The 26768-nt window shown below is 39.4% G+C and overlaps 1 protein-coding gene across 1 annotated transcript in view; it reads right to left on the bottom strand.

Annotated features, from left to right (window-relative positions):
* Positions 1-26768, bottom strand: part of bbs9 (Bardet-Biedl syndrome 9) — a 208704-nt gene that overhangs the window by 172952 nt on the left and 8984 nt on the right. The window contains exons 4-8 of the mRNA XM_061717987.1: positions 25285-25349; positions 25056-25169; positions 13490-13664; positions 8237-8321; positions 5655-5838 (exon numbers count right to left, since the gene is read on the bottom strand). Coding sequence (XP_061573971.1) covers positions 5655-5838; positions 8237-8321; positions 13490-13664; positions 25056-25169; positions 25285-25349 — 623 coding nt within the window. The remainder of the gene's footprint in view (positions 1-5654; positions 5839-8236; positions 8322-13489; positions 13665-25055; positions 25170-25284; positions 25350-26768) is intronic.

The raw sequence follows: 26768 nt of genomic DNA, 5'->3' as shown, positions 1-26768 counted from the left end.
TACTTCATTAAAAATTTACTCAGTTAGTAACTCAGTTACTTAGACCAAAAAGTAATGTTTTACTATGAAAAGTAACTTTTTAGTTACTTTAAAAAAAATGCAGCATGAACATGACGGGTAAGGCATAGATGGAGCACCACAAGCATGGTACTGTATGGATTTGCATTGTGCATCGTGTTCTGCATTCTGATTGGCTAAACAGTCTCTGCGCTTCTTCACTTCCTGTGTCAATAACGTTGGTTGCTTAGCAACAACTTGAGAACGGCCAATGAGCTTCAGCAGCAGTTCAAGAACGGGACCCTTTGATGAATCGTTCATTACAGTCTCAAATATAACCAATGGTGGCATGTCGGTTTATAAGAATCTTTTTGCCCAGAAGAAAAAAGAGCAACAAGAACGACCCATAACTATTTTCTTCTCTCAAAAAAACACACCTGCACCGCAGGCTTAAGAAGAAAAAGACACTACAGCGCGAGTCGGGATGCAGCGGCATCAGAAGAGCAGTGGAATACGTGCGAGGCGGTGCTGATCTCCGCAATTTGAAGCCTTCTATAATAATTGTAAAATAAAAAAAAGGTTGCTTCTTCGCAGATTTCACTTATCACGGGTTCTTTTTGTAACGTGACCCCTGCGAAAAACCAGGGATTACTGTAATGACAATATCTCCAAATTGCGAAACTCGCCTTCTCTTGGTTTGCCATGACCATCATGTTTTTGAACGCACACAAACTACGTTTCCTCTGGTCTCCGCGTGGGGAAAAAAAGCTTCACTGTAGCGGAGGTTGCTGGCGCCGTTTCCTTTGCCGAGATCGCAACCAAAGCAATGATTATATTGCTTTATAATCTCCTACATCATCCAATGTTTTCATGTAAACTTCTACTGCTGCTACTACCGCTACTACTAATTATTTAATCACTTTTCCAACTGTTGCTCTGCTTACTGCCCCCTATCAGTCACCGCCGGTACGACGCGCTCTCCTCGCGTACAACGTGAGTGACGTTGCAGTTGGTGGTGCACGCGAACGGACGTGAACGGACGCGAACGCAAGCACCAACAGCAAGTATATCCCAGGCCTTAGAGTATTAGTTACCGCAAAAACTAACGGCGTTACTGTAACGCGTTACTAAATAACGCGTTAGTCCCAACACTGCTCAGTACAGATGTTCCTGAAGACTCTTCCAGTTACTTTGTCGTGGTGCTCCATCTACCCGGCATGTGCTGGATTGTCTCCAGGGAATCTTTGCACAGTCAGCATCGTGGCCTCTATCACTTCTGTGCTCAAGACCTGCTCTTGAGCTTGAATCATCAAGGCCCCGTCACCTTCAGACCAGTCTTTTCTAGCCACTGATGGAACTTCTCAATGTCAGCCACTTCTTCAATCTGCCAGTGAAACAATGATTTGGCTTCTCCTCCCATTCTGCTCCCTCCTGGGTTTCTGCTGCCTGAGACATTCATCGCAATTCATCATTGGGTTCCATCATCTGGATCCATTTCTGGATCTTTTGTTGATTCATCCTGGGTGGTGGCTTTGACGGTCACTAAGTCCTAGCTTCCCTCTTTCCCTTTCACGCAATGTGGTGGTTTTGGACTTGGGGTGAAATGAATCTTGAGTAGTTTTCTTGTCTTCCAACTCTTCCTGTGGCCAGGTGTGACAGGTGTTTCTGCATTGCACTTTTCAACTCTCTCTCTACAGTATATATACATATATAGATATATATATATAGATATATCAGGGTTTATACAGCAATCCTTATGTTAAATTTAATACCAATTTAATACCTTTTTCACTACCTTCAGATTTAAAAAAAAAACTGTCACAACATTAAGTGTTAATCACGAACCTTTTTACATTAATACAGATTTTGAACTATAGAACACTATACAGAACAGATTTATAGACTCATTGATGTTGACCAGATGTTTCACATTTATTTCACTTTGTGAATGACAATAAAATAGACTGCTTAAAATGTAAAAAATAATACCAATTTAAAAAAAAATAATACCTCTGAAAGTGAATTTAACACTTTTAATGGCCTTAAATTTGGCAATTTTCATTTATCACTTTTTAAAACCCTGCGGAAACCCTGTATATACACTCATATATATATATATATATATATATATATACACAGATATATATACACACACGAATCTCCACTCGCCCCACACTGGTGGAGTTACCACCTAGAGAGATCTGAGGTGAGGGCCACACGCAGAAGTACCATGCCTCACTCACAGTTGAGTAAACAAGTTATAATATAGTAACAGTGGTCAGCAGGGGGGGCAGTACAGGGGTCAAAATGACAGAGCGCGTGTTAGCGCCACATCAAAGCAAATACACACCTGGTATCCCAGCATCAGCTTTATAATTACAACCTAATTATGAAAAAGCTCCAATTTATGTTCCTCCATCATTTTCAAGCCAAGCATCTTCTCTCTCCTGTAATCCCTCCGTTTTCTTCCTCTGAGCAATTTGCCTACTTTCTTGTCTCTTTCTACCGTTCTCTCTCATTTTTTCTACTCTCACTTATTTTTTCCCACCCTCTTGTCATTCTCTGCTTTCCAACCATCAGCCTGTTTCATCGCTCTCTACTCCCCTTTCCAAGTCCCTCAATCCCTTCCTTACAATTCTGCTGATATTTACACTCGTTAAGGGAAAAATAAATGGAGACACATGCACAAACCATAATGACCATAATGTCCAGTTGCAGCCAGGGACCGTTGTTCTCTGTCCCCTTTGTCTGTTTCAGTTTTCTGATGTGCTTACTACATACTGCATCACTTTAAAATCTCCCTTATGCTTTAAGTTCAGTTAACCCTTGTGCTGTCTTTGGGTCAAAATGACCCAATTCTTCTTTCCTCCTGCCATGCTCTCTCCTTCCTTCTTCCTTTCCTCTTTTCCTCCTTTTTTACCCTCCTTTACTCCTTTTTCTTCCTACCTCCCTTTCGTCATTCGGTCCTTTATTATCTTCTTTGCTTTTCATTCCTTCCATTCTTATATATATATATATATATATATATACTGTATATATATATATATATATATATATATATATATATATATATATATATATACACACACACACACACACACACACATTCTTATATTTATATATTTTTATTTATTTATATATTTTTTGTACATAACGAGACATGCCCTGTTCATTTTATTCTATTTTATTTCTTATTCTATTTGATATTTTCAACGTTTTGCTGCTCAGTTGTCTTGCAATTGCCCCTCGGGGATAAATAAAGTTTTCTGAATCTGAATCTGAATTCCTTCTTCCCTCCCTTCTTTCTTTCCTTTTCTCCATTCCTTCCTCCCTCCATTCTTTCCTTTTCTCCCTTCTTTCCTTCCTTTCTCCCTTCCTTCCATCTTTTCTCCCTTCTTTCCTCCCTTCTTTCTTTTCTCCCTTCCTTACTCCCTTTCCTACTTCCTTCCATCTTTTCTCCTTTCTTCCTTCTTTCCTTCCTTACTCCCTTTCCTACTTCCTTTCTCCCTTTCTTCCATCTTTCCTCCCTTCCATCTTTTTCTCCCTTCCTTACTCCCTTTCCTACTTCCTTCCTTCCTTTTTTCCTCCCTTCACCCTCCCTTGACCCAAAGACAGCACGAGGGTTAAGAAATGACAGTTATGTAAATCGTTATCTGTAAAATAAGTGAGAACATTAACATTTTGTGAGCAGTTATAGGGGGGTGAAAACAGACAGAGGAGAGCAGTGTGAGGGTGAGGGCCCTGATCCTGCTCAGGCAGCTGCCAAGTGGAAAAGCCAGAGGGAAACCATGAAGAAAACTCGTCTGTACTCCTGTGTGCCACACGCTCAGTTCGGAGGAAAATCAACCAAACAGCCGTGCTAAATAAGAGAAATGAAATTCAGCAGTGGGTGACCACTCAGGCCGGCAGTGTCACCGGCCTGTTAACAATAAACTCAAAAGTAGACTCGGGTTCATTTGGATATTTGGACCGGTAGCTACAATATGATTCATGGAGTCATAGTTCAGTCATGAGGGAGCGTTTGTGCAGTTTGATGACAGAAGTCATATCCCAATAAAAGTTGGTTTTGTTGTAGCCTACTTGAAAATCATGTATTGAATTTATTGACAATTTCCAAGAGTCAATTAAATGAACTAAATGTTGTTTGGAACAAAAAATGGAGAGCCAATAATGACATCCTCATAAATCCTTGCTTGTAAATGTATTTTGTTTTCTTTTTCCATCTCTAATACTGATTTATGGTCAAAGGGATTAGTGAAATGTTTTAAGAGAACACCAATGTGTAAACTGAACCAGACATCTAACTGAACAATTTTGTTGTTTAATAAAATGCTGAAAAACTCTGTTACTCTATGTTCTACAAGAGTAATTCTCAATCTAATTTTACTGGATTTAAGCACAATAGTGGAAGTAAATCTATATGTAAATAATGTTTAAGGTAATAATAATAAAGCTGAAGAATACACCACTTTCAAAAGGAGGTTAAGGTTAAGTTTTACTTCTACCTGCTCCTCCGGACACTGTTCTTTTTTTCCCTGTTTGTATTACGTTTTTGTTGTTGTTGCTTTTTTCTGTATGTTTTGAATTTGTTTTAAAATTTTATATTTTTTTCCTTATGTGTTCGAAATAAACAATAAAAAAAAAAAAAAGGAGCAAAAACCTTTTAGGTCACCTTAAATTCACCTTTTGGGTGACCTAAAAGGTTATTCGGACAGCATTTATACTTCAACTACTGTAAGTTATTTTTCATCAATTCTGTTTTTGTACAATTGAAAAGCCGAACTGTTTCTTTGACGACCAACTGAATTAATCAATATTGGACGCAGAGATTATTCGACTAACAATAATACTCTTTCTATAACATATAAGCCATATATCTTGTATCAAGTTTATGTAAAGTGCAAAGTGTTCAGTGGTCTTCAGTTTTGGCTTTTCCATCATACTCTGCCAAGGGCAGCTTCCTACAGTCAGCCAAATGGCAGCATACCATTGCATAAAATTATTGACCTTTTACGTATTTGAATCAGTTGTTTTCAGAATTTCGGTCATGGAAGGTTCAGTGATGCAGAATGAAATTTGCAATTGGAGCTAGTATTTCACTCCAAGCTGAACACATCTGAGCTTGAACAGTGCCGTAATGATATAATATGAAACCTTTCTATAAGACGGCTATTTAAAAAAGGCTATTTCTTTCCCTTTTAAATGGTGCCACATCTGTAAGGAACATGCATTTGTGGGATGAACAGCAGCGCTGAGTGAGTTGCGCCCATGAAAAAATTGCCAAATCTTCTCTGCCAATGCCAAACAACTTATTTTGCCATTTTACCCTTTTGACGGGTTCATGATACAGCTGGGATATATGATTTTATTTTTATCTCTTTCCATTTACCTGAGATTAGACACTGTATGTCAGTTATTATTGTTACTAACCTGAACCAATTGTGGTTACACTTTTTAATAAAAGCTGTTTATGCTCCTCAGCCTCAGTATACATCCGTATTAAGTACTTATGCTATTAAGTCTAGCTGCAGTAAAGCTAAACACGTATTTGAGGGCAGGAAGAAGGTAAGGTGTGTGGTGATGAAATAATGCATTGTACTTAACTACATTTATTGCACCAATTAAGCTCCATGCCAAAAGTCTTTTGTGTTTTTTACCTGTGGTGTAAGGCAGGAAACAGCTTGGGTTGAATTCCAGCTTCTTCATGAAGCGGATCTGTCCGTTGTCACGGAAACAGAATAGGCTTCTCTCACCCAGCACGAGGATGGAGGAAGAGGAGTGGGAGAAGGAGGGAACACACACATCTAGGGCTTGTTCTCCCAGGATAAATGTCCAGTCAGGCTGTAGGAAAATACACAGGGACAAAGTTAAAGCACTCTTCCATAATATCTTTAATTACAATGAAACAATCAGGATGTTCACTATGAACAACCTTTAGAAAATCTTTCTTTGTTGCATATTCCCATATTATGAGAGTCCCAGATAAACACTGACATGCTTTTGTGGCTTTCTTCTACTGCTGTGCGAGTAGTTTTTTGCCCTCATACAAAACTATAATGGATTAACAACTATCAGGATGTGATCAGTTACTATTTAGGAACTATTAATTCCTGAAGATACTTTGCAAGGCCTTCAGTCCAACCACCTTAGCTTGCTGAGTGTTTTATGGGCCTTTCTGCTGGTCTTTTATTCAGTATTCATGAGCATAACTCTCTTAGTTCTCTCTCCGTATCTCTGTAATTCCATAACGTCCCCCAGAGTTTTGTGGGAATCTAAGGGTAATGGAAACGCAGCTACATTTCCATTATCTCTTAATTTGCGCAAACCATGAGAGCTGCGGTAAATAAAGTGATCTTCCAGCGTTTACCAGCATCTTACAGTTGTCGTACTTTGACGCTCTTCCTGGCAAAGTTTTCGGGTCGCAAAATAATATTGCTGAAAATGACAATAGTTCTAATTTGAATAACTGCCAAATGTCACAAAAAACTTTCTATGCTTCCAGGAGGTTAGTCTTTCAGATGTGTAGATCACAAAAGTGTAATGGAAATGCTTTTTGTGCATTTGCACGTGTCAAGCAGCACTGGATGTGACGCAGTCGGTCAATTTAAAGTCATCGATGGAGGACCAAAACTGACATCATTGAAAATAAAAGCAGAAATATATATTTTTGGTTATTCCTTTTCCTTATACGTGCATTTGTTGTTTTTACATTTCCTTGTCTCTTCTTTTTACTTTACCTCATGCATTTCTGCCTCATTATGCAAATGAGGAGGGCTGCCCTTCTTGGTTCAGCTCCTCTACTATTGGTCAATAAACAGGAAGGAGCAGGATTGGGCCACAATTAAGACTATTGCTGGCTTTGCTGTTCTTAAATGTCACCAGTGGTCATGTATACCCTCTGTTTTTACATTCATGACGGTGTCTTTTGACATCGATATACTTGCTTTTCCAGTGTTTTTGACTTCTGCTGATTCTGCCGGTTTTTCTTCACCAAGGAAAGGAATCTGCTTTACTGAGGACTGCTATTACATGCTGACGCTTGCTTTCTTTTTAATAATGTATCAAACTGTCAATTGGCCGCAGAGAGGGGTTCATTATCCTCTCTCTTACAGATCGATCTGTTTTTCGCAGCCTACTTTACCTGCATTTAAAGCTGTCAAACTGCTGTCCAACGCCAACTTAATTCCTGATCATGCCAGACATTTTAACTGCTTCATTTCTCCAAGTACAGAAAGAATGGACCACACCTGCCTAACGTAATTATTTGCAGTGAACAGTCCAAACATTTTGAGACCCTGGAAATGGAGGCACATTGTTTTAAACGGCTGTATTTCATAAAAGGCAAAAGGCATATTTTATGTGAAACCTCTCATATTGTAGAAACTTGGATCAAATCCTGAGTGTTTTTTTTTACAAATTCATTGTGGTACTATATCAAAAGGTAAAATCATAAAAACTCATTCTTTAGAATCTCAGCTTTCAATTCCTATCCCCCTTTTATTTACATTTGACTGGGTGAGACAAATCCCAAATATGTTAAAACATCTGTATCTTACAAAAGTATTGGAATTCAATTCATTCCCTAACACAACTAATCCTGGACAAAACATTTGATTTAAGCAGTAGTTTATATTTATTAAATGACACATATAATTTACAACTACATAACAAAAAATGCAGGATATTAATTGTGATAACTTACTTTCAAAATTAATTACTTAATTATTACTTAATTACTTTTATTTTGGAAGAATGATTCCCCCTCATCTTTTAAGACTTTCATAGACCAAATCACAACATTTCTACCACTAGAAAAAGCTAACATTGGAAAAATATAACCGTGGCCATCTTTTTCAAGAATTTTGGTTCCCATTATTTTCTGGCTTAGAGCTTCATTCATTGTAAACTTCATTGTACGCTGATTGCTGTTTTATTGCTGTCATTTACTTTATGTATCTGTAGGTATTCGAGTTTTGATGCCCCTACTGTAACTTTTTTTTTTTCTTATTTTTTCCTAGTTTATTTATTTTTATTTATTTCGTGTGTATGTTTTTGTGGGTTTTTTTTTTTTGGGGGGGCGGGGGGTTGTAGGCGAGATTTGGCTTGTGTGCACAAAAGAAAATTGGAAGACCTACTGTCATTAAGGAGGTTTGTGATTGCCTTTCTTTTGTGAAATAAAAAGATATTGAAAAAAAAAAACAAAAAAAAAAAAACATCTGTATTTGTATAGAAGACTGACCGTCAGCCTCTTGCCCCCGGTTTTGAGCGGTGCGGTGGGATCCTGGCGACTCTCTGCATCTGTAGCCACAGCCAGAGTTTCATACCTGAGAATTGGAGACACACAACTAGTTACTTACACAAACACGCTCTCTTTGGACCAGTTTTGAAATTCCGCTGAAGTAAATTTAGAGGGCTGCTTGCCGTCCACTGTTCCAGCTGGTCAAAGATGTTTGCAGAGGTGTGCTTGTTTACACATAATCAAGCTGTTTCACAAGTGGAAAACTATTAAATCCACACACAAATCCACCGCCAAAGAATAAAAATGTATTAAATCTTAAAACCAAAAAAATCTTGGCCTTTAATTTCGGTTGTTTCCTTTATGAAATATATAATTCCTTCATAGCCCCCAAACCCAACCCCACTCCCACGACATCAGCTTAAGTTTATGACACGCAAAACATGTTCATTTGTTAAGCTTCGTTTTGACAGCTGTAAAATGTGGCAAAATGTTGTTCAGACAATTTGCGGTCAGTTTCTCCCCAAGTATTCCCATCCAAACTAAAAGCTCATATTACCGACATAAACATCAGCCTAAAACATCAACAACCCGTGTCATTTTCCCTTGAGGAAAATCAACCTTTAGTCCAAATCAGCGTACATGATGGTTCATTCACTTTTAAATACGGATGTTGAACACTGTAATACATGTTTAATATGAACTGACCCTGCTAGCATCTTAAATCCCCCTCTCTTTTACAACTTCTGTCAGACCATTCAACACTTGACTGACATTACGTTCCCCGGAACTGTGGTCTATCAGTTTTAATCAGCGAACCTTTGGCAACTGGAAAGAATAAAGTGGTCAGGCTGATCTGTGGTCAGTTGATTTTGGCATCCGCGGCATTAGCTGTTTTCCAGTAAGAGGCTGGCAGACGAAGCAGCTTGGCGGTAATCTATCTTTCTTCCCTAACACCTGGATGAACAGAGAGCTCCAAACCAAGCCCAGCCCAACTCTGAACCCCAGACCAAAACACTAAATATCCACTGAGTTTTCTCACTCTATCATGTATATTTGGACCACGGAGCTGTTGCTAATCGAAGCGGACAGGCCTGAAATTCACCTGAAATCATAACAACTTCAGCCTAAAATAACTGCCACATTATGGACTGTGTATTCTTTTTTTCTTTCTCCTAAAATTGGTTACTACTATTGGTTAAACATAAGAGTAAAATGGACAATACACTGCTTATACTTGAGATATATAGTACAGACCAAAATGTTGGACACACTTCCCCATTTGTTTGAATGAGAAGGCGTGTCGTAAACTTTTGGGCTGAATTGTACATTCAGCAAGAGACCAGATGTGGTTAAGTTTTTGCTCAAACAGCTAAAACCAGTATCAATATGTAGAACGGATCGCCACAAGGAGATTGAGGTGTCTCGAGTAATGAGCCTGGTTAACAACGCAAAGGATGCAGGATCAAGGGTGAACATGGTCTAACGTGCTCCAACATTGTCTAGGATGGTAAAGGCTTTAATACTTAGATTTTTTTGCAATAGAACACTATGTTTATGGTTTTGAACCGATCCCTACAGTAACACCGCCACCATCACCGAGCAGGCTAACGAGCTTTATGGATGACTGCCCGTAAAGAAAACTTTTTCATAACGCGTGTCCATTTCCTGGGGAAGAAAATTGACTAAAAAATATATTAAACGTGTCAGGGGTTATAAGCTTTGAAAGAAACACTGAGTGGAGTGGCATTCACTTTTCCTGGATGAGTGAAAGAATTCAATTCAGCATAATAATGCCAGGACTATTAAGTAACTGCTTTCTTTCACTATATTTAGCCATTTTAATTCTAGCTGTCAATTAGAGCTTTTACTATTGATGTGACTTTAGAAAGAAAGAATGAAAGAACACTGTACGTTTGTGTGGGGAGGGTGCTCAGTTCCAATCATCAATATTTCACTAAATGTTAGTAATTGTTATGAAAGGGGAAAAAAGATTTGAGTACAACAACAATAAAGGGAAGAAGTCTAAATTTGCTATTGATAACTTCAATAAAACTGTACAGATCTGTGCGTGCGTGCTTGTATGTGTAGGCAGTATCCGTCATCAAGCAGTGTTTAGTTAAAGTTGAAGAAACAGTCACTTCATTTATTTGAGACATACAGTATGTTTTATAAGAATATAAATACTGTATGCCAACGGGGTTAAAAGCACAAGTACGCACACACAAATTACAGAAAGATACACCACATGCATGTGATATGGATAAACAAAGACGCAGACCTGGAACCTGAGACCAGCTCGCACACCCACGCACGCACGCACGCACGCACGCACGCACGCACGCACGCACGCTAGTATATATATAAGTATAAGTTAAATAAACTGAGTGATGAAGAACAGCTTTGTCAGTCGGGTGTTATTAAACGTAAAGCATCAAAGTCATGACTGATCCTTTATCTGATATGGAATATACAGTAGTTTTTAAGGTTATTGTGAGTATTGGAGTGACAAAAACCTTTTTTGTTTGAGAGCATGTCAAATTAAATGTATCAGGTCCGTTTTATAAATGTAATTATGTTATAATGTTTATCTTGAGGGGTACTAATCAACTGACTTTGATTTAGATCAGGGAGATCTGGGAGAAGAGATCTTGTATCTCAATGGGACATTTTCTGGACAAATAAAGGCTAAATAAAATTAAATAAAAATGTATTATTACAAACAACATTAGCTTTATTGAGTTCTCCTTGATCTGCCACACAATGAACACATCGGCTGCTTTTATTATCCATCAGTTACAGTAACTGTTGTCTCGTGATCTGAAAAGTAGTCGATTTCATGCGCAATTGCTATTGTTTTCTTTGATTCAATGTGCACAACTATCACGTTTTAAAACACTCCATTACAGGCACCTTTAACACAGTATAGAAAATATTTGCATTTCTGGGATCTTTGCACCACAACCATAATCAAAAAGAATAAAAAATTGCTTATAAATTTGTTTTGTCACTCAGTGCAGTTACATGCACATCTAAATCAAGCTATTGGCAACAATCTACCTAAGGATTAAACTGGAGTTTCTGAGAAATCCAAGTTTACATGCGCAAATAGACAATCAATTATTGAGTGAGGTGCGTTCAACTCCCTGGTGCTAGATGGCGCCACAAGCACGTTCTTCCCGTTAGTTCTTTGCTGTTCTTCTATTGTGTTGATATTCTGGCTTTGGTGGTGTTGTCACTTCCGGAAGGGGGAGTCAGTAGCTCAGCTAAGCGTTGGTTCCGTATACATGCTGGAATAACTCGAATTAGGACGCATTATCTGGCACTTAAAGCTCTATCTCAAGAGCTTCAGTTCTGTTCGACTATAGCCCGACTAATATAGATTAGCCATATATAGATATGGCTTTTAAAAATTCGATATCGGTCGGATTAAGGCAACAATTCGACTTTCTGTTGCAGAAAGTTGCAGCGCATGTAAACGTACTGAGTGAATCCACTAAACTGGATTAGGTCCACTAAATCTGTTACTTCTATTCAGCCATTCGTGTGTTTCAGCCACTAATACCAATCAAGTTAAGTTGAGCAGCTTTGCTGGCATTCTTCAACTCATATGTTCATGGAAAGTTTACATTTATTGGGGAAGTATAAAAAATGTCAATATCTTGAAAGAAAGTGTAAAACTTTGCATCATCATGTCCATAGACAAAAACCTCATTTGAAATGTAAACATAAAAAGGCAGTACAGAGTAAATCTAGATATAAAATCAGACATAACATTAGTCCAAGAAGATGTAAGCTATAAAAATCTAAAGAAAACTACAAGCTCATTGCTTGTTTTTAGTAAGACAGTGATTTCATGTGTGTAAAGATTCTCAAACTTTCCTCCCATCTCCTGAGAAACTCATTTCCACATTTCAGCACTGTGGTTGTTTGTGCAGTGACAGTGTTGAAGTCGGTGTTTTCACTTATGTATCTGGTCTGGAGAGTCTCTCTCCGGGGGTGGGGGGCCTAACAGATAGCAAACAGCTGGGAGAGAAAACTAAACACATGCAGAACTGACACTCTCAGTCTAAAAGGCTTCTGAAAGATTTGTTTCACCGTGGGGACATACGAGGCCTGCTTGGGCCTACTTTAAAGGGAGGCGTTTTCCGTCCAAACCAAATGTGCAAGACTGAGTGCATTTGTTTTGGTCCATTCCTACAAGTTCTGCCATAAGAATTAATGTCTTTAGAGTTGATAAAACTCCATTCCGGTACAGTCTTCAGATTTATACCTTTAAACTGTTAAGTATCCATTTAAACAACATGTTTTTTGTTGTTTTGTCTTTTTTTTAAACAGTTATAGATTATTCAATGATTCAAATTACCTTAATGTTTAGGGGGGCAACAACAGACAGCATGAAACCTTTAGCCTGTATTTAGGGCCCGAGCACTGACAGTGTATCTGTAGGAATTTTTTTTTCTTCTCGTTTTTATTTTTATTTTTCCGACGAAATGAGGGCCTTTTTCCCCCCCTAAACGTGCCCCAAAAGTCACCAAATTTTGCACGCAAGCCGGGCCTGGTGATAAATTAGATATTTAATGGTTTGCATTAATGTGCGTGGCCTAATGGCTCAACAACGCCCCTTACGGTTTGATGTACATGCACGAAAATCGGTACACACCTGTATCATGTCGCAACTTAAAGAAAAGTCTCTTGGCGCCATGGCCAAAACCGAACAGGAAGTCGGCCATTTTCAATTAATCGTGTAATTTTGGCGCAAGTTATGCCATTTTTTGATGTGTTACACATCAAAATGTGCGTCTCGATCCTGCGACAACGCGCATTACTTTTCTCAGTCAAAAGCGTTACCGTGGCAACAATAGACGCCAAAAAGCGCGCCCCCCCCTTCATCTGATTGGTCCATATTTGATCGATCCTATTTTCTGCAATAACTTTTGAATGGTATGACATAAAGAGTCGTGGGTGGTGTCATCAGACTTAGTTTTGAGTCCTTGACCTTTATTGGTGAAAATTGCATGCACGAGGGCCCGTTCATCGCTGCTTGCAGCTTTAATTGTTTTTATTTTTCAAAAGTCATTTTCAAAATGTGCCTTTTCTGATAAATATCCAGATAGTAGTGTGTTGTAAGCAACATGCAGATCAACTTGACTAGCTGCAGGGTCATCACGCAGCAGACATCCTTTTCCCTCTCATTTCCTTTGTTGCTATTTTCAAATAAAGTTTATTTTAAGCATTTTATAAAAAGATACGTACTTGTAGCTGTCCAGCTGGCGAGCAGAGCTCACAGTGAGAAAGCTGTCTGTTCTGGGGTTGTAGGCCAGGGGACCGGGGAACAGAAAACCAGGGAGGAACCGGCCGAAGGAGTAGCTGTCCTGCTCAAAGAACATCAGCATCCCGTCCATAGACTGGATGCACAGAGAATGGTGACCTGGCAGAGAGAAACAAACAGCAAAGGAGGGTCACACTCAAATAATACATATACACATATACTATTCTACAGTGAGTTCTGATGTGATTTGATTTGAGTTGTCTAATGTCACCAAGTATTATTTTCTAATGCAATGTGAAGATCCTACTGTACCTTGAACTCCAATAAAATGTATCACAAAAAAAATATTCTATGATCCTGCAACGGGTTTCACCTTCCAAATCACATCAATGTCATGCTTTAAGGCCGCGTTCAGACTGCAGGCAAACCGGATATATATCTGATTCCTTCTCATATCCGATTTTCAGGGCTGACTGTCCACACTGTTTTTAGCAAGTGTCCATATCGGATCTGGTTCAGACTGGGCCACATCACTGACTGATCTGACGGGTTGCCGTAGCAACGACGTCGGAGCGGAGGCGTCACCCAGCGCGCGTATTGTGTGAAGTCATGTATTTCTTTTATATATATATAAAAAAATCCCAAAATATCTGTACCGTTTCTGATTGGGTGGGCACTGCGCATCATTTTTAGACATAAAAATGAACGCATACCGCAAAAGTTGTGTGATCGGCGGAGGAACCCGACGTCCCAGCAAAATGAGAAACAGAGAAAAGGTTTTCAGAACAAAACCACAGGAAAACTAACAAACCAACCAACAAAGCTCAGAGTTAACAAAACGAACCAGCAATTAATAACTGGCAGCCCCGCTCCATAACCTCTCCTCCTAGGAGGAGAGGGGCTGACGGGCTGCAGGTTCAGGCTCACAGCGCGACTGAAGGCTGATTTATGGTTCTGCGTTACACCGACGCAGAGCCTACGGCGTAGGGTACGCGGCGACCCGCACCTACGTGGAAATGCGGTCTTTTTTTCTGCTATTAAAACATGATTTGTAATGTGAATTTGCAACACTCAAACTACAAATAATAGTTTTTGACGTGACATCAGAGATAGTACATGCTCTCTGTGAAAGGATGAGTAGCTCCACAACTGGAAATGGGCGGGTGGTTTGGAGCGTCTGGGACAGTCATATCCGATCTGAGTGTTTGGAGCTGTTCAGACTGACACGCATCTGCCCAAATGAGATATGGATCGGATATGAAACTACCTCCCGGAGGTGGTTTCCATCTGGTTTGCAAAAATCAGATATCATGTGGTTTGGGACTGTTCAGACTTCAAAAGAGTCATCCAGTTTCAATCTGGATGGGCTAAAAATCGGATATTTGCCTGCAGTCTGAACGCGGCCTAACTGATCAGGTGTGTGGGAGTTCAAAGAGGAAACCATTCTCCCCAAATCTCCATCCATTATTTTCTGTAGGAACAACAAAGTTCAACACCTCAAATGTCTACAAAGAGTTTTTATCCTTCCAAAAGATCTCTGTTGTTCACTATTTATCACATTTGACCAGCTTCTGTAGCAGCAGGCTTTACACAACAAAAGAGGTTTATAAAGAAGCAAAAGAAATGCCATTTCTTAGGCTGTTGACTTTACAAGCTTTGAACGTGACAGTATTTTTTTCCCCTTTTTCCTTTCGCTGAACTGTAAATGATTTCCCTAACTAATTTCTTGTACGCACCATGCAGTTAATCATACTTGCCAAACTGCCTGTGCAGATTTGTTTTATAAGACATGCAGCTCATAACATAAGCAATAAAAATGTTCACTCAGTTGCTTGAATTGTTTTTGTGTTTGTTTATTTATGAAGTGCAAAGAACATTTGAAACAATCAGTGGTGCAAGAAAAGCCCCTGCAACATCTATATTTTAAGTACGATCTAGTGATCTAGATAGCGATATTAACTGGTCAGTTTATTTTCACAAACTGTAATATTATTAACCACCCAGCCAAACATGCATGATAAAAAAGATCTGCCAGCTTTCAATATCAGGTGAAAATGATAACTGCTCTGAGATGCTGGGTGCATTTCCGCTGGAAAAGCAGAATGAAACACTATTCACACTGGACTGAAATGACCTCTGGACCTTGGCTAAAGTCGTGATACAATATCACGCCATGTACCCCATCTGCCAGAATAACACCAGGAAAGAGGCAGGAAAGACAATGAGGGGAAGTTTTTTCAAAAGATTCCTCGTCGCACATCACGGAATTGCTGATGTGCGTTGACACGGGATTAAAGTGACCTCACGACCTCAGCGCTGGATAAAACAGGGGAGGTCATTTGCAGTGGAATCTTTACTTTACAAATCAAAGCCATGGCACATTCACACTGGATTAAAATCACAGATGTCCTTCGTAATTATCACTGCAGGTCCCCAGATCATTTTGATTCACACTAACGGGAGGAAAAGAATAACATCCGTTTTTTACACAAACTGCTTTTGCACACATCGCAGATAATACATATTTTCGTCGCCTTTCACCTCTGAATTAAGGTTTAAATTGTACAGGTTGCTTTCACATTGCGGGCATGTCCTGCCGTCAACCTAGTTATTATAAACTCTGCTTTGCTGCTCAATCTGCACGTAACTCACAGATTGTATGCAGATACTGCTCACTAACAACTGCAAGGTTAGATCATAAAACGGGTCCTTCATTCCACCACTGTGGGTGCAAATTTCATTCTTTCAGCTGGTGTGCAGCCCTTTCAACAAAGCCAGTGTCATATTCAATAAAGTAACCCCCTCTCATCCTCATATTTGTACATTATTAGTGGTAATATTAATTCCAGTAAGTTTCTGTAAAGTCTGGCATCCAGGGAAGACTTATCTTAATTTAATTTAGTTCAATCTAATTGTGTCTTGCGATAGATATCAAACTAACAATTCCAATTCAATACATTACGTCTCACAATCAATTTATTATCCCGTTAATATCAATTCAGTGGTGAAGGCAGAGTAGTTAACTAGCTGGATGCCAAGTGCACAACAAGATGGCAATAGTGTTATTATAGTTCTATTTATATTATTGGGGTGATAGCAGCAGGGTTGGCTTTAGTTCATCTTAAATACTCAATCTGATGTTGCCTGGAGTCGGAATTTTAAACCGCTCTATAAATCATTTAGAGAAAAATCAAGGGAAAGAAAAAGTAACAGCATAATTATAAAATTCACTAAAATTCAGGCTTGGTATCTTAACTTGCTCTAAAACATATGTTTCTATGCTCTCTCGTGTTTACAGTTACAGCTGTAAGAAATAAGCAACCTACATTCATGTTTTATAATTGGCCATCTTGTCTCAACAGCACCCCTTTTACACAAAAATGCAAATACTCAGAATTAGAAAACCCGCGCTGACTCAGTTGAAAATCACCTTTGTGCCACTTCCAAATGCTTTGATTGATCATTTGTTGATCCAGATAAACAGAAACAGTTGAGAAAGCACAGCAACCACAAATTGAGTGTATCAAAGGAAAACAAGATCCAACAGAACTGGAAGGCAGCAAAAATACATTTTAAGTGATGTATTTTCATTCTGTTTAAAAAAAATGTGATTTCCCCAACACAAGCACCAACAATCCCAGATGACTTTTGTGGCTTCTGTTTTATTTCAGCCATGATGTCATGTTGTGCTATTAGGTGTGTTTCCCCATCTGGCTGGATCTGATACCTCCATTAACACCTCCACACAAATGCCTGCGCACACACTTAGGTCTAAGTAAGAATGTGCACACAAGTCTGTTTATAAAGGAAAGGCACAATGTAGGACATACTAAGCCCAAACACACAAAACACACTTTTACACATATGGCCATAAAGCAGTGGGGTTAGTGTGACCAGAGAACTATAATTAGGCCTCAAAGCGCTATTAAAACTCACACTGCCATCAACTAGAGGTCAGGAAGACAGCCACCTACAATGCAACAGGCACACATACTTAACATGTATCACCAAGGACTTTAACAGTGAAGCTGCAGCCGTAACAAGACAAAAGCTGTCTGTTAGGAACGGAGTAAAGGAAACAAGTGTACGTTTTTTTACCCTTTGTTGTCAGACAAGTAAATCATGCTCTATCAATTGTTTTTATTATATTAGTTTATTCCTGTATGTATTGACAAAGGGCCTGATTTACTAAGATCCTAAATAAAGAGTACTAAATTGCGTGTGCACTGAAAAAGTTTGCACGTGCTGTTGTTGTGTGTTTTGCGGGTGATCAACTAAGAATGCTTGCGCAATTGATAACAGGTGCCAAACGGAGTATTTAAATGAGGTGTTGCGTGTCTTACGGTTTGCGACATGGGAGATATTAGTGGAAGAGGCAAATAAACACATTCATGAACTACAGCAAAGAAATTTAAACATTACCAAAAGAAACGCAATATGGGAGAAAATCTGCGATAGAATAAATGCAGTTGGTAAGACAAAAAGAACGGCAGATGAGGTTAAAAGAAGGTGGCAAGATATAAGGCGAAGAACTAAAGAAAAAGTGGCCTTTAATAAAACTTGTGCAACCATTTTTAAAATAGCATGCAGCAGAATAAAGACTCTCTCTCTGCGTATTCTTTGATTTTGGCGATGTCGCCTCCTTGCCACAATAACAGCAGCCATCGGTGCGTAATGCTGGTCAGATTAGCACCTTCCTTTCGAACGTATTAAATACAGACGCAATGACAATCCCCGCAATTACTTTCTGGCTTGGTAAATCTCATTGCGTGTGGTAAATTAACCTATTTGCATTTTCCCCTCCCAGTATTTAGCGCATTCTGGCGGGTACGCCCCATATTGATTATTCATCAGGGAAAAAGTACTAAATGAACAGCGTGTGCTATTTTGCTCATTTGAGAGACGCAGTCCTCTTTGCACGCTGGTAGTAGATCAGCTTGCACATTGGTTTGCGGGTGATGTCAAGTTTGCACACGTTTTTACGCACGCAAACCTTTAGTAAATCAGGCCCAAGGTGTAGTAACAAACTACATGTGTCATTCACTTACTTTTCTATGAATGTTTCATTATTGCCGTCATTAATTTAGCTCTTTTTCTTAATTTCCTTCCCCATAGCAGCTTCACCTGGGCTCACGTTTTATCTGTTTGTTTGTGTCTCTGTCTTGTCTTCTCACTTTCCCCTGCCAGTCGCCCTTCTTTCCGTTAAAAGGGAGTTCTTCCTGTCAACTATATTTAAATCCCATCTCAAAACTCACCTTTACAGAACTGCTTTTAATGTGTGATCAATGTCCCATGTCATGTAGTGTCCTCATGTACTGTCCTGAGTCATGTAATTGTCCTATGTGTACTGTTTTTATGATTTTTATACTACTGTAAAGTGTCTTTAGTGTCATTGAGTGTACTGATTTTATGATTTTTACTAATGTAAAGCGTCTTTGAGTCCCTAGAAAAGCGCTATACAAATAAAATGTATTACTATTATTATTATTATTAACTGTATTTGCTCAAGAATTTGATGCAATCAGTTTGTTTCCTAAACTAGATGAATTTGTACTGCATGAAACTTATTATTCTGAATTGGGCTCTACTGAACTAAATTACAACTGACTGAAATTGCAGCATTAAATTCAACAAAGTTTGACCGAAGTGAATTATAACTGAATTGATTTGGATGGTATTTATTTTGTGTTCTTTCTCTGCGATGTGCCCTGAAATTACTTTCGTCATCAGTTGGTGCTTCTAACTGTAACATTATGTACGGAGTTATAAAAACCAGCGTATAGCAGGTATCGGGACTGGTGTCTGGCGGCAACTTCCCAAGCTGAAAAGGATAGTAAGGGTCAAAATAACACACGCCCGCAGGCGGTTTGACATAGCTATGGTTCAATAATAAGAAAAGTGCTTCAGACTGAAAAATGAAAGCCGGTCTGTGCCATAACGGTGCATGCTCGTGCCCAGATATAACATGTCAAAGAGCCCAGTATGAGAGGACTATTGCTCAGAGACAGTGGAGGAAACAGACCTGTATTAGTGTCATTAAGAAGACATGCTGAACAAACACACACAGAAGCCAACAAAGCACAGAGGCTGGCTGCACCTCGCCACCGTGTGTGAGACACAAACACGGGAATGTGAGTGTCTATGCAGCCTTGTGTAGCCCATTCTTATTAATATTATTTATGTTATTTTAGTATGTGCGTCCCTGCAGCGATGTGTGCGTGAACATGTGTCTGGCCTAAGCTTGGAAACACCAGTCCATACTTTGGGTGTGAGTGTGTGTGGCCTGAAAGTGACCCAAACCTAGAGGCAGCCCGGCTATTAGAGCCGTATTAGTATAGCGCTGCTATTACATTGCCTACAGCACTGCTAAATGGCTGCTATTATAGACGGCCACATCCACACATACACGCTCACGTGTAGGAGCAGACTTGTAAAAACACTCTCCCACCCACACACACACACACACACATTGTGGAGGTTCTCCATATTCCAACACATATTTAACGTCCTGTCTAGGAATGGGTGATATTTTACTGTTCACGATTTACCGTCAAAAAAATTCCTCACGATAAGAATTTGTCATCTCACGGTAAAAATGATAAATTCCCGTTGATGATGTTTTTGTGTAAAGCTTTGGAAGGAAGGAAGGAAGGAAGGAAGGAAGGAAGGAAGGAAGGAAGGAAGGAAGGAAGGAAGGAAGGAAGGAAGGAAGGAAGGAAGGAAGGAAGGAAGGAAGGAAGGAGGAAGGGAAGAAGGAAGGAAGGAAGGAAGGAAGGAAGGAAGGAAGGAAGGAAGGAAGGAAGGAAGGAAGGAAGGAAGGAAGGAAGGAAGGAAGGGAAGAAGGAAGGAAGGAAGGAAGGAAGGAAGGAAGGAAGGAAGGAAGGAAGGAAGGAAGGAAGGAAGGAAGGAAGGAGAGAGCAGGAGGAAAGAAGGAAGGAAGGGGAAAAAATAAGGAAGAAAGGAAGGAAGGATGGAAGGAAGGAAGGAAGGAAGGAAGGAAGGAAGGAAGGAAAGGAGGAAGGAAGGGAGAAAAGAGGAAGGGAAGAAGGAAGGAAAGAGCAGGAGGAAAGGGAAAAAAGAAGGAAGGAAGGAAGGAAGGAAGGAAGGAAGGAAGGAAGGAAGGAAGGAAGGAAGGAAGGAAGGAAGGAAGGGAGAAAAGAGGAAGGGAAGAAGGAAGGAAGGAAGGAAGGAAGGAGAGAGCAGGATGAAAGAAGGAAGGAAGGGGAAAAAATAAGGAAGAAAGGAAGGAAGGATGGAAGGAAGGAAGGAAAGGAAGGGAGAAAAGAGGAAGGGAAGAAGGAAGGAAAGAGCAGGAGGAAAGGGAAAAAAGAAGGAAGAAAGAAAGAAAGAAAGAAAGAAAGAAAGAAAGAAAGAAAGAAAGAAAGAAAGAAAGAAAGAAAGAAAGAAAGAAAGAAAGAAAGAAAGAAAGAAAGAAAGAAAGAAAGAAAGAAAGAAAGAAAGAAAGAAAGAAAGAAAGATAAATTCCCGTTGATTACGTTTTTGTGTAACAAACATGGCGGATCTGAGAGCTAGATAGATTCATAGTTAAAAAGGTGGAGTTGAATTGGTATTTTTTTTATCGTCATTTTTATCGTTATCGAGATAAATGCCAGAAATTATTGTGATACATTTTTTAGTCCATACCTAGTCCTGTCACACAACTTACATTTTCAGACACTCAGCTGCTCCGACTGTAAAGCCGTGAACATTTCTACATCTCCAGTAATCCAGCAAAGAAAGCACGCTCCAGTGTGTGTTTACGTCTGTGTGTATTCATCACAGTGAGTGTGTACATGCACAGCCACGAGGTCGTCACATTTTCTTGTAAACTATGTAAAACTCCTCTGACCCCGAAACACACTGCATCACAACATACACATCTGCCGTTTTCAATGGAGCAAGGATTTTTATTACTGTAATTTTGATGTTGAACTTGAACTGCCAACAGAGAACTGAGCCTTCAATGAAACAAAAATAGCTCAAGAAGAGAAAAAATAAAACTCATATTGGCCCTATATGTTATTTAATCACAGGGCCAACCACACTAGTGATGTATTCTATCGCTTTCCACAGTATCCCATCTAATAAATTGCAAATTATGCCTTCCAAAAAACTATCAACCAGAAAAGCAAAAGTTAAAAGAAACTATATTTGAGTCTTTATGTACACATCAGGGCATTTTTGTGCATTACATTTTCTTTCATTTCTGCTTTTCAAGATAAACTATTTCAGGCATACAAGTAGAAAAGATTCAAGCAACTATGACAAGATATAGTGACTTATTTTATTTTTATGAAATGTGGAAGACAGAAGCACAAAAATTAAGTGTAGGAAAAACCCAAGTTTGTCAAATCTGCCAAGTTTGTAACTTGGACTTTGTAACTTCCGGCTCTTCCTCGACCTCCTCAGGCGTCAGGTACAGCACGCTGCGGACCCTGGACAGTTTGTTTATCGGGTTGGTGTGGAGGATCCTCCACCTCCTACACCGAGCCCACTAACGTCTGGACCAGGGACTAGGAAGTCTCACATTCTCTTCCTGGACTTTTTGAGTGCCTTCAACACAATCCAGCCTGTAGCACTCCAGGAAAAAGTGACCAAAATGTGCGTGGACCCCCTGCCTGGTTGCTTGGATTTCCAGCTACCTCACCGACAGACCACCGACGGGCTGAAGGACATCACGTCCGACACTGTGGTCAGCAGCACTGAAGCTCAACCGGGGATTGAGCTGTCCCCCGTCCTCTCCACTCTGCTGCAACACTGGATCATGTAGCATTCAGAAGCTTGCAGATGACACGGCCATCATGGGGTGTATCAGAGACAACGAAGAGGAGGAGTTCCTTAAAGACTAAGGAACTGGTCATTGACTTCGGGAGGGACAGAACCCGTCGTAGACCAGTTCTTTTAGGAACGGAGGAGGTGGAGGTGGAGGTGGTGAAAACCTAAAAATATATTGGGCTGTGAAAACAAGCTGGTCTGGATGAGCAACATGAGGCAGCTGTATAAGAAGCTCAGAGCAGGATGGCACCAGAAAGACAGAGGGACTGTAGGACGGGTGGCAGTCAGTCAGTCAGTCTGTCTAACAACAATGTAAAAACATGCAATAATCTCTGTGGTGTGTAATAACCTATGTGTGGAATTATTAGGGCCCGAGCACTGACAGTGTGAAGGCCCTATTGTATCTGTAGGAGTTGTTCTCGTTCTCGTTTTTATTTTTCCGACGAAATGAGGGCCTTTTTACCCCCTAAACGAGTCACCAAATTTTGCACGCAAGCCAGGCCTGGTGAAAAATTAGATATTTAATGGTTTGCATTAATGGGCGTGGCCTAATGGCTCAACAGCGCCCCCCGGAAAACTTTGTGCCTCAAGCCCCACAATACGGTTTGACGTACATGCACGAAAATCGGTACACACCTGTATCATGTCACAACTTAAAGAAAAGTCTCTTGGTGCAATGGCCGAAACCGAACAGGAAGTCGGCCATTTTGAATTAATCGTGTAATTTTGGCGCAATTTATGCCATTTCTCCGGCCGCTTCTTCGCCCGAACCGTAACGTGCACCCAGGTGTGTTATACATCAAAATGTGCGTCTCCATCCTGCAACAACGCACTTTACTTTTCTCAGTCAAAAGCGTTACCGTGGCGACGATAGACGCCAAAAAGCGCACCCACCCTTCATCTGATTGGTTCATATTTGATAGTTCCTACTTTCTGCCATAACTTTTGAATGGTTTGACGTAAAGACTCGTGGGTGGTGTCATCGGACTCGGTATTGACTCCTTCACCTTAATTTGTGAAAATTAGCCCCATCCCTTCTTCTGATTGGCCGATATGTGATAGTTCCTATTTTCTGTAATAACTTTTGAATGGTTTGACATAAAGAGTCATGGGTGGTGTCATCGGACTTAGTTTTGAGTCCTTGATCTTTATGGGTGAAAATTGCACGTTCAAGGTCCCGTTCATCGCTGCTTGCAGCTTTAATTATGATTATTGTCTTATTATTATTATTTCTCCTTTAATTTTTGTACATCTCTATATATAACAATAATGAAGTCGCTATCTATCTATCATGGACATTATGCAGAAGTTGTTCCTAGGCAGCCCCCTGACACCACCTTTTGCCCATTGATAGCTGGAATAAGCCACAATCGACCCTATAATGCTTATTGAGACTAAAGTGGGAATAAAATTTTTTTTTTTAAAGAATGGATGTGGATTGCTGTTTTTCCGCTGAAACACTGAACCTCAAGCAGTTCAACACTTCCAGACGCTCTACACCGTAGCTGAACTTTGACTTCCCTACCGGGAGGTGGAAAAAAGGGAATTCCCCTTAAAGAAGCAATACAAAATCCCATTCATTCAAGACGTGTTGGCTGCACTGAGCCAATTCTTCAGCCAGCACTGCTATCTGGTGGAGCAATGATGAACAGCAGGAAATAATGAGGTGGAGAACTTCTCTGGGTGTGTGTACCGAAATGAATGATTATCAAAATGAGTGATTTGTGTATTCGCATGGATTTCCTTGTAAGGATCATTGAGTTTTGCACCTTGGGGGTAAGGAGATTTTACAGATTTTTTTTTGTGGTTAAAGAAAAGTGTGCATTGAAGCTTGAATATGGTTTTAGGCTTCAGTTTAAAATCATGTTTAGATTAGCATTAGGGCGGTTTGGTTAAGTAAAGGGCTGTAAATCTGGGATGTAAACCTGGATGGGCAATCGCATTCATATGAGCAGACGTTTGTGTAAAAGTTAATTTGACATCTCGAAAAACTGCTCCACAGTAAAAAAAACACACGTGGAAACAAAGTCACACTTATTGGTTAGAAGTATGTGCAATCCACGTGCTTCAAGTACAGGCTGAGGCACTGCTTTTAACAGGCCTAAACTGTTCTATTAATCAAGTACACGCACACACACACACATAAAGATTCTCCAAACATGGACTGAATGATGGATTCATCATGCCAGGCCAGAGAGTCTGGCAAGTGCTCTCTTCACACACACACATTGACAATACAGTCATTATTTGAAAAGGCCATATTCTCTTTTTTAAAGGGGGTTCCCCGTGTGTCCGTGTGCTTGCATGCGTCAGTGTGTGTATGTGTGTATTTTTCTTGGACTCTGTCTACTCAAGGGCTTTCCCCTACTTGGTTTTTCCAACAGCCCATTTGACTAAGGAGAGAGCAGCTACATGAACCCTCTCTTTTTCCCTACCTTGCTCCTCCAGCAGAACTTTTATGTATTTTTCCGGTGCTGCCAATCACCATTTTTACCACGGCACATGCACAGATGTTCACTCATGCAAACACACATAATATACTCCACGTTCCCAGTACATCACAACTGAATGTCTATACCAAAGCCTTAAGTCTTATTCTAAGCTGAAGCATCAAGCCAAGCCTATTTTCAGGTGGATTGTAAATATGAAGACTCACTAAACCCTCCGAAAATATACTCTCTCCAATTATTCACATTCTAATTGTTCTTCATAAAACCAAATGGAGGGAAACTGGCACTGCTAACTGTTCATAAAGGGAGGAATTTGGGTGACTACCTGTGACTCCTCCAAATGAGCCATGTGTCATATTGCAGGCTGTTCTTTGCAGGTTATGCTCATAAACCAACTTCAGCTGGTACTGGTCTCCATGATCCACATTCCCTGCAGTACCTGCATATGCAAATCAGGGCAGAAACAAAAAACACGATCTTGTTTGTGAACGTTTATACAAAATATGAATGATGATTTGCAGCATTTTTTGGGATTTTAATGATTCTGTTGTTACCTGAAACTGAATACACTGACAGCTTCCTGGGGTGGAGAACAGCCAGGTGAAGAAGCTCTGAACACCTGAAAAGATGCCAAAAGATATGCTTTTACACAGCAGTCTTCATTATCAACTCTAACATTAAAGAAAAATCATATTTATATACAGTATATATATATATATATATATATATATACACACACATGTATATAAGTCATTAAGTCTCTAGTGTTGTCCCATCTTGACTATTGCCAAATTATTTGGTCATCTGCAGGCACCAAAGATATTAAAAAAACTTCAAATTGCACAGAACAAAGCAGCTAGGATTGCTTTAAATTGTTCACTGCATGCAAAAAATCTTAAAAATGCATCAGCATTTATCACGGCTGTTGGACAGATTAACATTAAGTCTCCTTACTTTCATGAGGAATTTGATCAATAGTAAAAAACCACCATATTTCGCAGATCAGATAGTGCTCACTAGAAACGTCAATAAATATCCAACCAGACAATCATGTTACGATCATTTACTGGCACCTAAGACAAGAACAAACTTTTTAAAACACATTGTTATATACAGAGCGATCACAGGATGGAACAAATTACCTTATAACATCAAAAATATTACATCAAAATACAGTTTTAAAAAGGTAGCAAAATACTTTTTACATAAAATTCAATGAGTAACAAATATATCACATGCTATAATTTATTACAGACATTTATTTGTTGGTTATACTTCGTGGTATTGTAATGACTGTATGATTCCTTTTTTTTTTTTACCACTAATGTATTTTAGAGTTTACTGTTAGTGTATATTATGACTCTGTGTGATGAATTTGTGTATGTATGGACTATGTATGTTCTTTTAAAATTGCATTGGGGACCCCAGGAAGAATAGCTGATGTCGCAATATCAGCTAATGGGGATCCTATAAATAAATATAAACATATATATATATATATATATATATATATATATATATATATATATATATATAGTTTAAAAAAAATAAACAATTTATTTTTGTGACTTCCACCTTGGCATTTTATTAACCATTATATAAACTGACGGACATGATATCCTTCAATGACTTTGGTTCGATCTTGAAGGACCTAGAGCGTGAAAGCATTGGACAGTGTCTCTTCCTCAACATCTGCACTTTATATGATTGATGTGATTACCTACTGTTAACTGGCTGTGACCTCCTATGCATCTGCACTTTATAAGACGTGCTTTTATCATTTTATTGCTACTTTGTTCCTCTGTTATTGTTTTGTATTCTGTCTTTTACCCTTGTGATTTTATTTGTTTTGACATGCGCTGCTGCCTTTTTCTGGCCAGGTCACCCTTGTGAAAGAGATCTTTGATCTCAATGGGCTACTACCTGGTTAAAGGTTAAATTAAAACAAAAAATTATCTAAGATAGGCTGAAAAGAAGAAAAAAATCTGCCAAGAATATGTGAAAAGAAGCTGCAAGTTTGTCTCCAACAATAGGCCCA

Source organism: Cololabis saira, chromosome 3, assembly GCF_033807715.1.
Source record: "Cololabis saira isolate AMF1-May2022 chromosome 3, fColSai1.1, whole genome shotgun sequence".
NCBI classification, from domain to species: Eukaryota; Metazoa; Chordata; class Actinopteri; order Beloniformes; family Belonidae; genus Cololabis; species Cololabis saira.
This window is presented reverse-complemented; position numbering and strand designations above follow the sequence as displayed.